The sequence below is a fragment of the Perca flavescens genome, chromosome 20, assembly GCF_004354835.1.
Source record: "Perca flavescens isolate YP-PL-M2 chromosome 20, PFLA_1.0, whole genome shotgun sequence".
Lineage (NCBI taxonomy): Eukaryota > Metazoa > Chordata > Actinopteri > Perciformes > Percidae > Perca > Perca flavescens.
In genome coordinates, this window is record NC_041350.1 from 26,132,848 (window position 1) to 26,147,890 (window position 15,043).

The 15,043-nt window shown below is 44.8% G+C and overlaps 1 protein-coding gene across 1 annotated transcript in view; it reads right to left on the minus strand.

The window, feature by feature from the left end:
- Positions 1–42: 42 nt before the first annotated feature.
- The window catches only part of galnt16 (UDP-N-acetyl-alpha-D-galactosamine:polypeptide N-acetylgalactosaminyltransferase 16), a 57,728-nt gene continuing 42,727 nt past the window's right edge, over positions 43–15,043 (minus strand). Inside the window, exons 10-15 of the mRNA XM_028565749.1 lie at positions 12,146–12,272; positions 11,171–11,263; positions 7,455–7,538; positions 6,290–6,416; positions 4,628–4,744; positions 43–878 (exon numbers count right to left, since the gene is read on the minus strand). Coding sequence (XP_028421550.1) covers positions 735–878; positions 4,628–4,744; positions 6,290–6,416; positions 7,455–7,538; positions 11,171–11,263; positions 12,146–12,272 — 692 coding nt within the window. The 3' untranslated portion in view covers positions 43–734. The remainder of the gene's footprint in view (positions 879–4,627; positions 4,745–6,289; positions 6,417–7,454; positions 7,539–11,170; positions 11,264–12,145; positions 12,273–15,043) is intronic.

Below are 15,043 nucleotides of genomic sequence, written 5' to 3' on the forward strand. Positions count from 1 at the left end.
CTATAATATTCCAACTTATTGTGCAATTAACTAGAAGAACAATTCCTTTGTTACCACATTTTATTTTTCAAACAACATATAGAGTACTTGACACAAAAACCAAGCCATTATCTGCTTCAAATATTTACATGAAACTTTGTAGAGAGACAAGAAAAGAAAAAACATTCTTTGGGTCTGACCATGCAAAACAATAAATAATGTTCCTGACAGTGCTTTGCATGGTGCTTTCAAGACTGCTATTCAGCAATTCAAAGATTTGACTTGGCTATACATAAAGCTGCCCTGGTCTACACGTAACAAATGCCTCAACCTAAGACTAGGCAACAAGACAAGCACTTACTATGACTCAGAGTCAGGTCCACACCTCAACACTTTTGCTACAGTACAGTACGCACTCGTTAGTGTTGAGGGCAACCCACACTACTCCGACTTTAAGCAAAGTGTTTACCAGGATATACTGTAGATACAGAAATGAAAAAGTCAGATGTGCAACAGTTTTTCAGTGAAAAGCATTAGATTACGTAGAACTGCGGCCTCCTGGAAGGATGAAGCACTGTACAGAAAAGACCTCAGATGAAATGTTTTCAGCGATGCTCTGATATCCCCACGGACCATCACAAAAGTACAGTTCCTTTCATCCCCTCAGCATGGCAACAGACTGTACAGATGATGATCCCAATGAGTCCTTCTGCAGGCCGGGTCCGGTCCCCCCCCCTCCCAACGTCCACTGTGGCTCAGGTGATGATTTGTGGCTCCCAGGACTGGCTGGCCACCTGGGGGCGACACTGAGTGGCAACCAGAGGGCCTGTCGGGGTCTGACTGTCCAGGCACAGGCCACTGACCATGTGCTGCAGAGCCGTGCCTTTAGGCTTCCACTTCTAAAAGAGATTAAGAAAAAAAAAAAATAAAAATAAAAAATAAAATAATAATAATAATAATAGGTAAAAACACATCTGTCAGGTCATTTCATAGATTTAAGATTCAAAATGAACTTTATTGTCCCACAAGGTGGGAAATATGTCTTGGGCATTTAACCCAATGCTGCAGCTGTTAAAAAACAACACATACAACATGATACAAATACAATACAACAAGCAATGATATGACCCCGATGGTGTGTAATACACAGCATGGTTTCATGCAGTGCATGTACAGTAGTTCAACATTTCATCACCACCTACCCAGACAAAAATCAAGAAAAGATGACAGTAACTACAATATTCCCGACTATTCAATAAAATAGTAACAAAATAGACAATAAGCCTGAACCAAATAAACATAGATCAAGATGTCTATATCCTGGACGGAGAGGATAGGTGGTTTGAAAGAGGCGTCAAGGAGCCCATATTTCTTAAAGTGGAGGACCCTCTTTAAATAGGGGAGGTGGGTTGAGACATCGTTTGTCTTCAGCCTACAACATGGTTCTGAAAACCATTCCCAGGCGCTTTACAGATCATCTGTTCATAAATACTCTGCATGGATAAATGCTCTCTAACACCAATCATTTCCCATGCAGTATGAATCAATCAATCAATCGGAACGGTTTATGTTTTAACTGCACAGAGAGGTTGTCAAACCAAGCTGTGCTACTGCACCCGGTTCGGCTCTCTAGGACTGCCTGATAAAATATCAACATACTTTTTATTTTTTTTAAATCCGCACCATATACTCTATCAACACGTGGGCTTATAGAAAGCCTACGCGTCCTTCTCTGGTTTTATTATTCACTGATTATAAATGAAGGGTATCAGCACGTTCATGTTAGTCGTGAGGAATGGGCCGAGTCAGACCAGGAGTACAGTAGTCAGAGGAATGATTGATTTGTTGAAAGTCACAGTGGAAAAATCAGAGCACAGCCAGCAGTAGTCCCAGCAGCCTGAAGAAACTATTTATTTTGACTGATAAAACGTTGTGAACGCCATTTGTTACCGAGTTCAGCAGTGGTAGAACGTAACTTGGTACATCTACTCGAGTAACGACTGTACAGTAAAATACAAATGTGCAATACTTTATTTCATATTCCTTTATACGTCCATCTCATTACATTTATTTTGTTTTAGTTTCTTTACAACAAAAGTTGCACTCTAATAGATGAAACTACCCGACAGTGTATCAAATAGTTCAAATAAGCACCACCTGGGCCAACAACACCTTTAACATCAGTTATAATAATCTAATATATAATAGTACAACGCTCAGAGGCCAACACATGGTGTTGGATTTCTTTTTTTTTTGATTGTTGTACTTCCCTCTAATATCTATATATGGTCATTATTACATCAGTTACACAGATTCATCCTATCTACAAACCACTCACAGGATACTGTCATGACAGGGATTCAGACTCCAGTTCTTGTTTACCAACATGTTCGGATTTTATATTGTAACAGGATTTTTCACTGAGTAACAACAAGTCGGGCCGGATATCTTTAATTCTCCATATCTCCAATATTCTTTTCAAGAGAGATTCCCCAGGGTCTCATCACCGTCTGTAAATGTGCCGGAGCAAGTTCGACAAGAAACTTGAGACTGAAGTGAAGAGAGAGAGAGAGAGAGAGAGAGAGAGAGAGAGAGAGAGAGAGAGAGAGAGAGAGAGAGAGAGAGAGAGAGAGAGAGAGAGAGCTCCCCATAAACAGGCTGTCCATAAATCAGCAGGTAGAAGTGATTCCTTGATTAGCCTGCTGATTAAATAGTTAAAGCTGAACTTAAAGCAGCAGCAGAGAACCAGAGTGCCAAGTGCAGATTTCTGGAGCCATATGAAGTGTGGAGGTGAATGGGAGGTTAATCTTAAAATCACAGAGGGAGAGTGCGTCTGTGTGAAAATACTCAAGTAAAGTACAAGTAGCTCAACATTTGGACTTAAGTACAGTACTTAAGTAAATGTACTTAGTTACATTCCACCTCTGGTGGTGTGCATGATTGTGCAACAAAGACAAGGAGGAAATTCAAAATGAAGTGAAAACGTTAAAGAATTTAGTAGCAACAATGAGTACACTTGTTGTGTGACATGAAGCGCCGTTCACTTGAGGTTCAACCGACAATGATTTGTGATAGAGTTGCAGAGTTTTCTGTGTCCTGAAATATGGCTAATTCAGTATTTTATTACATATATACTTATTGGACAGGCTTCTAAATCAACGTTTAGACCAGCATTGGGCATAATCTCTCCAGTGAAACCCTAACTAATGAAAATTCTTTCAGGATTTTATCAAGAATTTCTAAATAAAAAAATCCCAGAAACTTCCAAAACAATAACGCTGAGAATATAAAATGTTGCAGAGCTCTTCCAGACTGTTTTAATGCATCCGTGATCAGGGGAAAGCCTCGGTCGTATTGATGATGGATCGGATAAAATCTACCCTTCTAACCTTAGTTTAAGTTTGATATCATACGTTTCTACATTTTAAAAAAAATGGTGCCAGCCTCACTTGTTGCTCCAAGAGTTAATCACTTCAGTACTCTTTCATTTAGAGAGCAAAGTCAAAAACACAAGTCATTTTTTTTCCTTCAGGGGATTGAACACTCAGGGCAAAAAGGCCAAATGTCTCCCACAGCAAGAAGTGGTTGATTGTTGATGGGCAGGTTTCCAACAAACTCTCAGAGGGTTGCGACGGGGGCCTGCAGAGAGATGAGAGGATGGCCTGGCAAGGGTCCCGCGCACTCTTACACATGGTTCGAGTTAATAACTCCCTCTTCGATGTCATAAATCAACTGTGCAGCCAGCGCGGGTCCACATGGGACGTGCGTGTTCGACATTCACGAAGGGGAGATCTAGGAAAGAACAGGGTGGGGTCTGAAGCTAGGGGAGCGCTTGTTCTACTGCATCTATAAAATCAACTGCTCTTGCAACAAGGCCACTCAGATGGTCTTCTGGCAGCAGCAGGCGGGCTGCTCTGCATCTGTCCTGGAACTACCTCTTATCTCCAAATCTCCCAAGTCTGAGTTTCAACACGTGTGTGGCACATCAAGGACAAATGATTCCAAAATGATATAATCGTTTGGAAAAAGTAGTCCTACTGCTGAAAATGACTGATAGTGCAAGATTAAAGCAAATTCCATTGTCTTTTGTTAACCCTTAGTTAACACAATAACTTCACAGAACACCTTGTTTATAAAATAAATGAAATTACACTTTTTTATGTCTTTTTGGCATTCTTTAAATGTATCGCAGAACATGAAAAAGTTCAAAATGGCACTTAAATGTACTGTCTTTTGGAAGGCTAATGGTTTGTGTCCACTGTGGTGTTTTTTGACAGCAGCTTCCCAGAATTGGACATTTGGGGGCGGCCTCTAGCTCACGCAGTAAGAGCGCGCGTCCCATTGTAGGCTGAGTCCTTGGCAGCGGCCAATTGGACGTTTGGTGGGCTTGCCACAACCTGTTATATGTTTTAAACAGGCTTCAGCCTCCTACTACCCCTGATGGCTGCACCTGATTGGACAAACGCTTTACAATTTACATAAAGTAGCCTGGATTCAACTTTATGCAAATAAGGAGCGGGCACGCTTCTCGAAAGTCGCCGTGACACTACCAGAATGCATTGCCCGGATGCTCACATAGCCAATGAATGGGAAGCGGGAAAAAGAATGCTTGACAGTGGACACGTACCATAACACTATTTCTTCTTACCTGTCTGGGCTCTTTTGTGTTGCAGGTCTCCATCTTGACCTTTGACCCTGCTGTGAAGGCTGAAATGGCCAGGCAGAGGTCCTGCTGCCGGAGCAGTGGTTCTATTAGTTCCCATCTCTGCAAAATACAGAAAAACTGTTGACTGTGGTGGCTGCTATCAAGGGTCATGTGCTTTTCACACAAACTCTTGGTTTCATTTATTCTGTACAAGTATTACATTTAACAGCAGTGCTTTTTACTAAATATACTGCAATCCAACAGGTTTTGTTTAAACACATGGTTTCCTAGCTACAGTATATGCCACTAATTCAAAAGGGGAACTGAGACATATAACTTTAATGGATTACAGATTTCTTTAGCTATCAATCAGAAACCTCAACTGATTTAAAGAGATGCAGTCTGAAATTGGCAAACTTGGCTGCGTTTACTTCCTGGAAAGGGAAGAACTGTTCTCACATTGAACCCCATTTCCTTCTTAGCAACATACTCGTGAATCTTTTTGTATCACCTGCTGGCTTTAATCTGAGCCACAGGCTGCAAACATAACACCTAATAATACCTGTGATGTCCAGCTGAGCTCATCATGAGTAATACAACGGTAAAATCTCTACAGTGACTAATGCTGACGAACGTGACTAAACGTAAATTAAGGTTTGGCATGCAGTTCCTCATGTGATATTGATAACATGTGTTTATCATCTCTGTAACTTAGCAACAGAGGGACATTTTTTTAGCCTACAGGGGAGGAAGACTAAAGGATTGTGGCGTTAACGTGTTGATAAAAGTCATATTTTCCACGACAAAAGCCATTTATGTTACCATACCGTATGCTAATTTGTCAGATAAATAATAGTCTGGATCAGCGGAAGTACATTGCCAGTATAATTGCCTGACGCGCCGGACGTCCCTCACCTTCCGCTCTCTGTGGGTCGCCGTTCTCAAACTCCGTTATCTTCGGGAAACAACAACAACCTTCGAGCTAGCAAGCTACACGCTGAAAATGGCAAGTTTGGAACAAAATTTGGATTGTGCAATAAGGCAGGCCTGCTTGGTTCTTTCGAATGATGGTAAAGATTTATAAAGAACATGTTTAGGGCATTTCCTCTCTAACTGGGACGTTTTGGGAACGATTGGTGGGATTACTGTGGAGGAAATACACACGATGATACACTGGTAAGAGCAAATGACGTTCATTTAATATTGTATGTGGCTTTTTCAGGGTGCAAATGTTCCACCAAAACAAGTTCCTTCCTGAGACTATTTTGCAGAGCCATCGCTGCTGCGTCCGGAGCTTAGCGCCGCCCGAGACGATTGTGATTGGTTTAAAGACATGCAAACAACCCAGAGTGTTTTTTTCTCCTATCCAATAATGTACAGTATGTGTGGTGTAGCCAGACCCTATTCTACAGGGCTGTGGAGATAGGGCTGGGAATGCGAGAGTAGATAAATAACAATACTATATACTAAATACGTGTAATTCTTCACATCTGACATTCACACCATCACTAATGCTTGGGCCCCGTTGCACATAGTCCCCGTGCCTTCTACAGTATATACTTACACCTGAGTCATAAGGTCAAATTCCTGCACATATTCTGGCAGTAATTCAGACTTTAAGTGTGCAACCCACAGTCACCAGCCCACAAGTAGCAGAGGACTGACCTGCGACTGCGGCCTGATGGCTCCGATGCCCCTGCACTCTGCCAGGCCGAGGGCGTCTGTCCCACGGGTCTCCAGACACAAACCGCCTTGTTTCAGCACACTGGACACCGCTTCCTGCTCGGGCACCCTGAGGGAGCCATTTACAGAGAGGAGAGACACAGGGGTCAATGAGAGGTCTTATTACGGCAGTAAATAACAGATGGGTTGAATTCGACTGCTTGTTTTATTGTGTAACTGAATCACACCACTAAGTAATGTGCCCTGTTGCAACACATACTTATGAAAATATACAATTGGAGAAGCCACAGTGATTTGGAAGAACGACCCAGAGCAGATAGAGCCAGAGAGGCAGGGGCTTAGCAAACAAGCTGCTGGGATAAACACTGATACCACACTCGGTTGTTCCCATCCATAGCACATATATTTAGATCATTGGTTCTGAACTTGGGGGTCATAACGACCCGAAGGATTTGCAAGGTCTTTACTGATTTAAGTGGGAGGGAGGAAAACATTTTGACTGCATTTATGATTGTGTCTTTTCTTTCTCTAAACGTGTGTTTCTTTCGATTGATTATTAGACGCTGAACAGATTTTCTGTGTATTTTCAATTCACGAGTATTTTGGATTGGTTGGTTTTTAATGGTATTTAAAGGGAAACTTTGGCCCTCTTGAGCACAAAATAATAGTCACAGATCAGGCATAAAAGTTGTCCATGAATTCCAGGATAACCTGCAGGCATACCGTATACCTCCACTCAAAAATCTAACTCGGATGTTCCACTGCACTCTCTGTGCTCGCCTTAAATCTGAGTTTAAACGTGTATGTGTGGACATGAGGAAGTGTGATATGGAAACTTGAAGTTGAACTTGAACCACGATGATAATGGACTTTATATTGAAGCAGGAGACACCTTCAGTCCAGTTCAACTTTTTAAATTAAAAAATATCTGCATATTCATAAATTCTGGATTTTTCAATGTGATGAAAGAGTAGATACAATGTTAAGAATTATTAACATTTCAACTTTTTTTGTGGGGAAAAAAAGAATATATCAGACTCACATAATTATTCTAAGTATTTATACATAGACAAAGATTGGACAGAGAGCACGACTCAACCTGTCCAAGATGAAGGACAGCGATTACAGCTCAGTCTGAGTGCCGTACCTCAGCTCAGGATAGACGTTCTCCATGTACCAGCGGAAAGGTTTGCAGTTCAACTTCCGCCGCAGCGTCAGGCGGTCTGCGATGCTACAAAAAGGAAGCGCAACACAAGAGAGAGAGACACAGTAGATAAGAGAAAATAGAAAAAGGGATATGTGGAGAATATGAGGCAGTGAGAGAGAAAGAAAGATGATAAAAAAATGAGATCTTGACGCAGAACTCGGCTGAACCTACAGACTCAACTTATAAATAGTGTTATGGAAATTATGAGCGTGGGTTAGAACAACTATTTTAATGATCGCCTGACTAATACATCCGTGAACCATCACCTTATCGTGGTGGAGAGGTTTGTGTGTCTCTGTGAACCTGAGGGCTGTGTTGTCTGGAGCTTTGTGCTCCTGGTAGGGTCTCCCAAGGCAAAGTGGTCTCAGGTGAGGGGCCAGACAAAGAATGGTTCAAAAACCCCAATGAAAAAGCTAAGCAGAGATGGAGTGACCCTGCCCGGAGGAAGCCCGGGGCCCCGTCTGGAGCCAGGCCCAGGCGGTGGGCTCGTCGGCCAGCGCCTGGTGGCGGGTTTGCCACGGAGCCCGGCCGGGCACAGCCCGAACAAGCTACGTGGCAACTCCCTCTCCATTCCATGGGCCCACCACCTGTGGGAGGAACCGTTGGGGTCGGGTGCGATGCCACATGGGTGGCAGTGAAGGTCAGGGGCCTCGGACGGACCAGACCCGGGCAGCAGGCGCTGGCTCTGGGGACGTGGAACGTCACCTCTCTGTGGGGGAAGGGCCGGAACTGGTGCGGGAGGTGGGCGCTACGGTTAGATCTGGTGGGGCTTACCTCACGCACAGTCTCGGTTCTGGAACCATACTCCTGGATAGGGGTTGGACTCTTTTCTTCTCCGGAGTTGCCCAGGGTGTGAGGCGCCCGGGCGGGTGTGGGGATACTCACAAGCCCCGGCTGGCGCCGCTGTGTTGGAGTTACCCGGTGGACGAGAGGGTCGCCTCCCCACGCCTGCGGGTTGTGGGGGAAAACTCTGACTGTTGTTTGTGCATATGCACCAAACAGGAGTTCGGAGTATTCGGCCTTCTTGGAGACCTTGACTGGAGTCCTGCATGGGGCTCCAGTGGGGGACTCCATTGTTCTGCTGGGGGACTTCAACGCACACGTGGGCAATGATGGAGACACCTGGAGGCGTGATTGGGAGGAACGGCCTCCCTGATCTAAACCAGAGTGGTTGTTTGTTGTTGGACTTCTGTGCTAGTCATGGATTGTCTATACTTGAACACCATGTTCGAACATAGGGATGCTCATAAGTGTACCTGGTACCAGAGCACCCTAGGCCAAGGTCAATGATCGATTTTATAATCGTTTCATCTGATCTGAGGCCGTATGTTTTGGACACTCGGGTGAAGAGAGGGGCAGAGCTGTCAACCGATCACCATCTGGTGGTGAGTTGGGTCAGAGGGTGGGGAAGACTCTGGACAGACCTGGTAAGCCCAAACGTGTAGTGCGGGTAAATTGGGAACGTCTGGAGGAGGCCCCTGTCCAACAGACTTTCAACTCACACCTCCGGCGGAGCTTTTCGTGCATCCCTGTGGAGGCTGGGGGCATTGAACCCGAGTGGACAATGTTCAAAGTTTCCATTGCTGAAGCTGCAGCGAGGAGCTGTGGTCTTAGGGTCTTAGGTGCCTCAAGGGGCGGTAACCCACGAACACCGTGGTGGACAACGGTGGTCAGGGAAGCCGTCCGACTGAAGAAGGAGTCTTTCCGGGATATGTTATCCCGGAGGACTCCGGAGGCAGTTGCAGGGTACCGAAGGGCCCGAAAGAGGCAAAGCAGCGGGTGTGGGAGAAGTTTGGAGAAGACATGGAGAAGGACTTTCGGTCGGCACCAAAGTGCTTCTGGAAAACTGTTCGCCACCTCAGGAGGAGGCGGGGAACCATCCAAGCTGTGTACAGTAAGGATGGGACACTGTTGACCTCAACTGAGGAGGTAATAGGGCGGTGGAAGGAGCACTTTGAGGAACTCCTGAATCCGACTAATACGCCCTCTATGTTAGAGGCAGAGCTGGAGGATAATGGGGGATTGTCGTCGATTTCCCAGGCGGAAGTCACTGATGTAGTCAAACAACTACACAGTGGAAAAGCCCCGGGGATTGATGAGATCCGTCCAGAAATGCTCAAGGCTCTGGGTGTGGAGGGGCTGTCCTGGTTGACACGCCTTTTCAACATTGCGTGGAAGTCTGGGACGGTGCCAAAGGAGTGGCAGACTGGGGTGGTGGTTCCCCTTTTAAAAAGGGGACCAGAGGTGTGTGCCAATTATAGGGGTATCACACTTCTCAGCCTCCCTGGTAAAGTCTACTCCAAGGTGCTGGAAAGGAGGGTTCGGCCAATAGTCGAACCTCGGGTTGAGGAGGAACAATGCGGATTCCGTCCTGGTCGTGGAACAACGGACCAGCTCTTCACTCTCGCAAGGATCCTGGAGGGAGCCTGGGAGTATGCCCAACCGGTCTACATGTGTTTTGTGGATTTGGAGAAGGCGTATGACCGGGTCCCCGGGAGATACTGTGGGAGGTGCTGCGGGAGTATGGGGTGAGGGGTCTCTTCTCAGGGCCATCCAATCTCTTTACAACCAAAGCGAGAGCTGTGTCCGGGTTCTCGGTAGTAAGTCGGACTCTTTTCAGGTGAGGGTTGGCCTCCGCCAGGGCTGCGCTTTGTCACCAATCCTGTTTGTAGTATTTATGGACAGGATATCGAGGCGTAGTCGGGGTGGGGAGGGGTTGCAGTTTGGTGGGCTGGGGATCTCATCGCTGCTCTTTGCAGATGATGTGGTCCTGATGGCATCATCGGCCTGCGACCTTCAGCACTCACTGGATCGGTTCGCAACCGAGTGTGAAGCGGTTGGGATGAGGATCAGCACCTCTAAATCTGAGGCCATGGTTCTCAGCAGGAAACCGATGGAATGCCTTCTCCAGGTAGGGAATGAGTCCTTACCCCAAGTGAAGGAGTTCAAGTACCTTGGGGTTGTGTTCGCGAGTGAGGGGACAATGGAGCGGGAGATTGGTCGGAGAATCGGGCGCAGCGGGTGCGGTATTGCATTCAATCTATCGCACCGTTGTGATTTAAAAGAGAGCTTAGCCAGAAGGCAAAGCTCTCGATCTACCGGTCAGTTTTCGTTCCTACCCTCACCTATGGTCATGAAGGCTGGGTCATGACCGAAAGAACGAGATCCAGGGTACAAGCGGCTGAAATGGGTTTCCTCAGGAGGGTGGCTGGCGTCTCCCTTAGAGATAGGGTGAGAAGCTCAGTCATCCGTGAGGAGCTCGGAGTAGAGCCGCTGCTCCTTTGCGTCGAAAGGAGCCAGTTGAGGTGGTTCGGGCATCTGGTAAGGATGCCCCCTGGGCGCCTCCCTAGGGAGGTGTTCCAGGCACGTCCAGCTGGGAGGAGGCCTCGGGGAAGACCCAGGACTAGGTGGAGGGATTATATCTCCAACCTGGCCTGGGAACGCCTCGGGATCCCCCAGTCGGAGCTGGTTAATGTTGCTCGGGAAAGGGAAGTTTGGGGTCCCCTGCTGGAGCTGCTCCCCCCGCGACCCGACACCGGATAAGCGGACGAAGATGGATGGATGGATGACTAATACATTAAAGGATGTATAAACATGGTATCCGAAGAAATACATTCAAAAGTTGAGAGAAGAGGGTGACAGTATAATGGACTGACCTGCCAAAGGCCTTGCCCTGGGCTGACGGCCTTGCAGAGTAGTAGTACTGTTTAAACTCATCCATCCACACCTCAGCAGCCCGCCGGGTGTTCCTGCGTGGACACAGACACACAACGCCTGCTCAGACACAGTAATGACAGTGCTGCTGCCATTCCTGCAGGCAGCTCTAATGACTAGTCTCTCACACACACACACAAACACACAAGTCTTCAGATGCCACAATATGTCCCCACATCTCCAGCAGGAATGTCATCCTCCTTAAAATCTAGATGTATTTGTGAATGAAGACAAATACTGTAGGCACATGAGACCGTTTTGTGCGTTTCAGACTAGCAGCAGTATCTTTTAGACGAGAGATTTACACAAAACAGTAAGAAACCGATATCGTGCTGAATGCTGAAAGGTGGGGGTGACTAGTTGCCTTGCCAACTGTAGTTAAATATCAGTATAGTGTTCAGTGTGACAGTGAGCCAGCTAGGGGAAAATGCAGCTCCGGTCACAACTTCAAACAGCAAAAATAGCCTATTACGTTATAGAATTTTTATTCAGTTTTGTTGCCGGATCACAATGTTTCCTTGCAGCTTGCTGCACGTTCATCCAGAAAACTTTAAAATAGAAAATATTAAATATATATATATATATATATATATATATATATATATATATATGTATATATATAATGTAAATATTAAATCTGGATATTTGTCAGTATCCTGGACACTAAGAACAACTATTTCAAGACTGAGGAGTTATTGAGTTCTTACCTACTTACTCATCTCTCACTGCCGCTTGAGTCAAAAAGCCCAAAGATGTAAAACGTGTGAAGCTCTTTCACTTCACACTGAACTGTGCTGATTCATGTGACACTTAAGGCTGAGTAAAAGACTGTCTTGGCAGCTGGTTGGTCGCTTTGCGGTGCAATAACGCTGTACAGCAGACAGGACGTCAGGTTTCTAACAGATCAACCCACTCACTTAATGTAGGTGAGGGCATTGCCTTCTGGGAAGTCGTAAGGGTGCCGTTTCCTAAACACGTGACCCACGCGGCTGCAGGGAAGAATCTCCAGGCTTCCCCCGCACATCCACACCCGGAAAGAAAGCTCTGCAACAGAACAGACAGAGGATGAGGTCAAGTATGCAGGCAGGTAGTTGTTTCTCTGTCAGTCTGTGTGATCTGCATCATCCCAATCTCGGCATGGCCATGTTCACCTGCTACATTTCTTAAGCAGCAGATGCTTATAAGCTGTATATCATCAGAATGAAAGCTGCTGTTGCAGATAATTTAACGCTGTGCTGCCTTGCAAATTCCAAGGTCATAACTGGCGTTTTGGAGAGCGGGCTGCTGGGCTTCTGCAGCATCCAGAAGCATCTGCGGTGGCCCAGAGCCAACCCTGACTCAATGCATGAAATTAAGACATTAAAATGTCCAGTTTAATGACTTGAATTATAATTTTTCATTATTACTTGTGTGTTCATGACAGCAGTGTCATTGGAAACAGCTGTTTTTTTTTATTTTTATTTTTTTAAATAAACATGGCAGTCAATAAGAGGAATAAGCAGGGCTGTAGTCAAGTCGACCTTTGACTAGTCGAGATCGAGTCAAGACCACGTCCAAAGAGGATCAAGTCCAAGTCAAGACAGAGTCCAAAAAGTTTGAGTCCAAGTCAAGACTGAGTCCAAAAGGTTTGAGTCCAAGTCAAGACTGAGTCCAAATGACAGTCAAGATCATAGAAAGAAGGAGTCTAATTAGGCCACATTATTTACTTAAAATATAAAATGGAAATGTTCCCATTCTTGCACTTTTAACTTGTGCTGAAGAATCCATAGTACAAAGTAGGGGTGCACGATATCGAAAAAAATGTGATATTGCGATATCGATAATGAATATTTCGATATCGATATTAATTTCGATATTTTTAAACATATGTAAAATTACCAAAGTTATGGGAAAACACATCAAAAATAGATTTCATATTTCCCAGTGCTAAAACACTACATTTAAAATGTTGCCTGAATTGAAAGAATGATATATATATTTAAAATGTAATGATTTATTAAAAATGTAATAACAATAACTTATAACAATATCTTATTTCACCAGTAAATTCTTGTTAACAACAACAACAACAACAAACACTGCCTGGGAAAAGGGTATTTTACAATTACTTTGAATGCAGCACGAGGCTGGCGAGGCCAAACCTTATATATATGTCAATGGGCCAAACACTGTATGGGAAAGCGTATTTTACAATTTCTTTGAATGCAGCACGAGGCTGGCGAGGCTCAGTCTGTGCTGTTTTTCAGACAACGGCAGCTACAGTCTGGTGTTACAGTTCTCTCAAGTGAAATACAGACACACTTCACCGTTTAGCTGTCAGCATTTTAACCTCATTTTTTACTCTGTTAAAATGCTCGGTTAACTGCTAGCTAACGGTAGGCTCACGTTACCTGCTGTCAGGTGTAGCGCTAACTAGCTAGCTAACGCTAATGCCAAGTGTTTGTTAACTAGCCTCCCGTGCGGCGATGTTTCAGTTGAGTTCACTCTAACGTCCGTTTTTGGATCATCAGAGAGAAGCGCAGGCATTTAAGTGGCACCTAAATAAGGTGCTCCACGCAGCTGATGTTTGTTTATACTTCTCCGCTGGTGTGTGCGTCGAGCCAGCCGGTGTGTGTGTGTGTGGTAGAGCGAGGAAGAAGTGAGAGAGTGACGGCGTTTTTCTTCGGAGTGAGTAGCGACTCTAACGTTTTAGTGAGAGAACCAAAGTGTCTCCCCTATTCTTTCTGAACACGGTGGGAAATCTGGAGCAGGAGAAGTTAACCCTCTCCTTGATTTCATGTTGTTTATGGAGAAGGAGAACCAGGAAATGAGTCGGGGAATTGCAACGCTACCAAGTGAAGCGTATTTTTCGAGAGGTTTTCAAAGAGTGTAGACGTAACAAGAGGCTAAACTCAAAAGAACGTTGTGCTGCAGCTTGCAAAGGAAGAGTCTATTGAGTGCAGCTCCGCCATCTTGGACTGAATGCAACACAATGTTCTATTGAGTTTCTCCTCTTGTTGCTTCTATACTCTTTGGTTACATGTCGGACGGGATGCAACGTAAACAAAATATCGCGTAATTATCGCGAGACTTCGGGTATAATATTGCACAACGTAATATCGCGATAACGATATTGAGTCGATATATTGTGCACCCCTAGTACAAAGTGCTCGCTGACATTGTGTCTGTGGCCAAAATGAAACTGATTGATGTATATGATGATTGAGGTATATGATGCAGCCAGGTGTATACATGGCGACCAATCTCGATGCCTCTTCCAGATGGATTTTGAATTAAACTGATACCTGTTTTCTGATGAGTTCATCAATGGTTTTTTTTTTTTGAAGGAGGAAGTTACTTTAGAACAGAAGTATATCGTGCTGGACTCGGTCGAGACCAACTAGAATATTTGGCGAGTCCAATGGCCGAGTCTGAGACAAGTCTGAGTCCAAATACCAACGAGTCCAAGACGAGTTCGGACTCCAGTACTACAGCCCTGAGAATAAGCATTCTTTTCTTCATTGGGTTTTTGTTCTAAACTAGTGATGTTTATCCAAGTGAGCGCAAGACTCTTTGTTCTTCTTTACAGAGAATAGAAAAATCATTGTTCTTCTAATTACTGAAAGTACACTAATGATTGCCACCAGGTTAAATCCATTTTTCCTCAATTGATTTTCCTTTTAAAAATCAGTGACCTGTGCGAAGTTCAGAGAAGTTAATTATAGGGATTTGATTTAATATTCCAATTCAGTATGCTTGTATTTTGTAAAGTAAGTGTATAATCATCTGTCAACCTACTTCTCTTCTGGCCAACTCTTGAAAAGTCCACATATCAA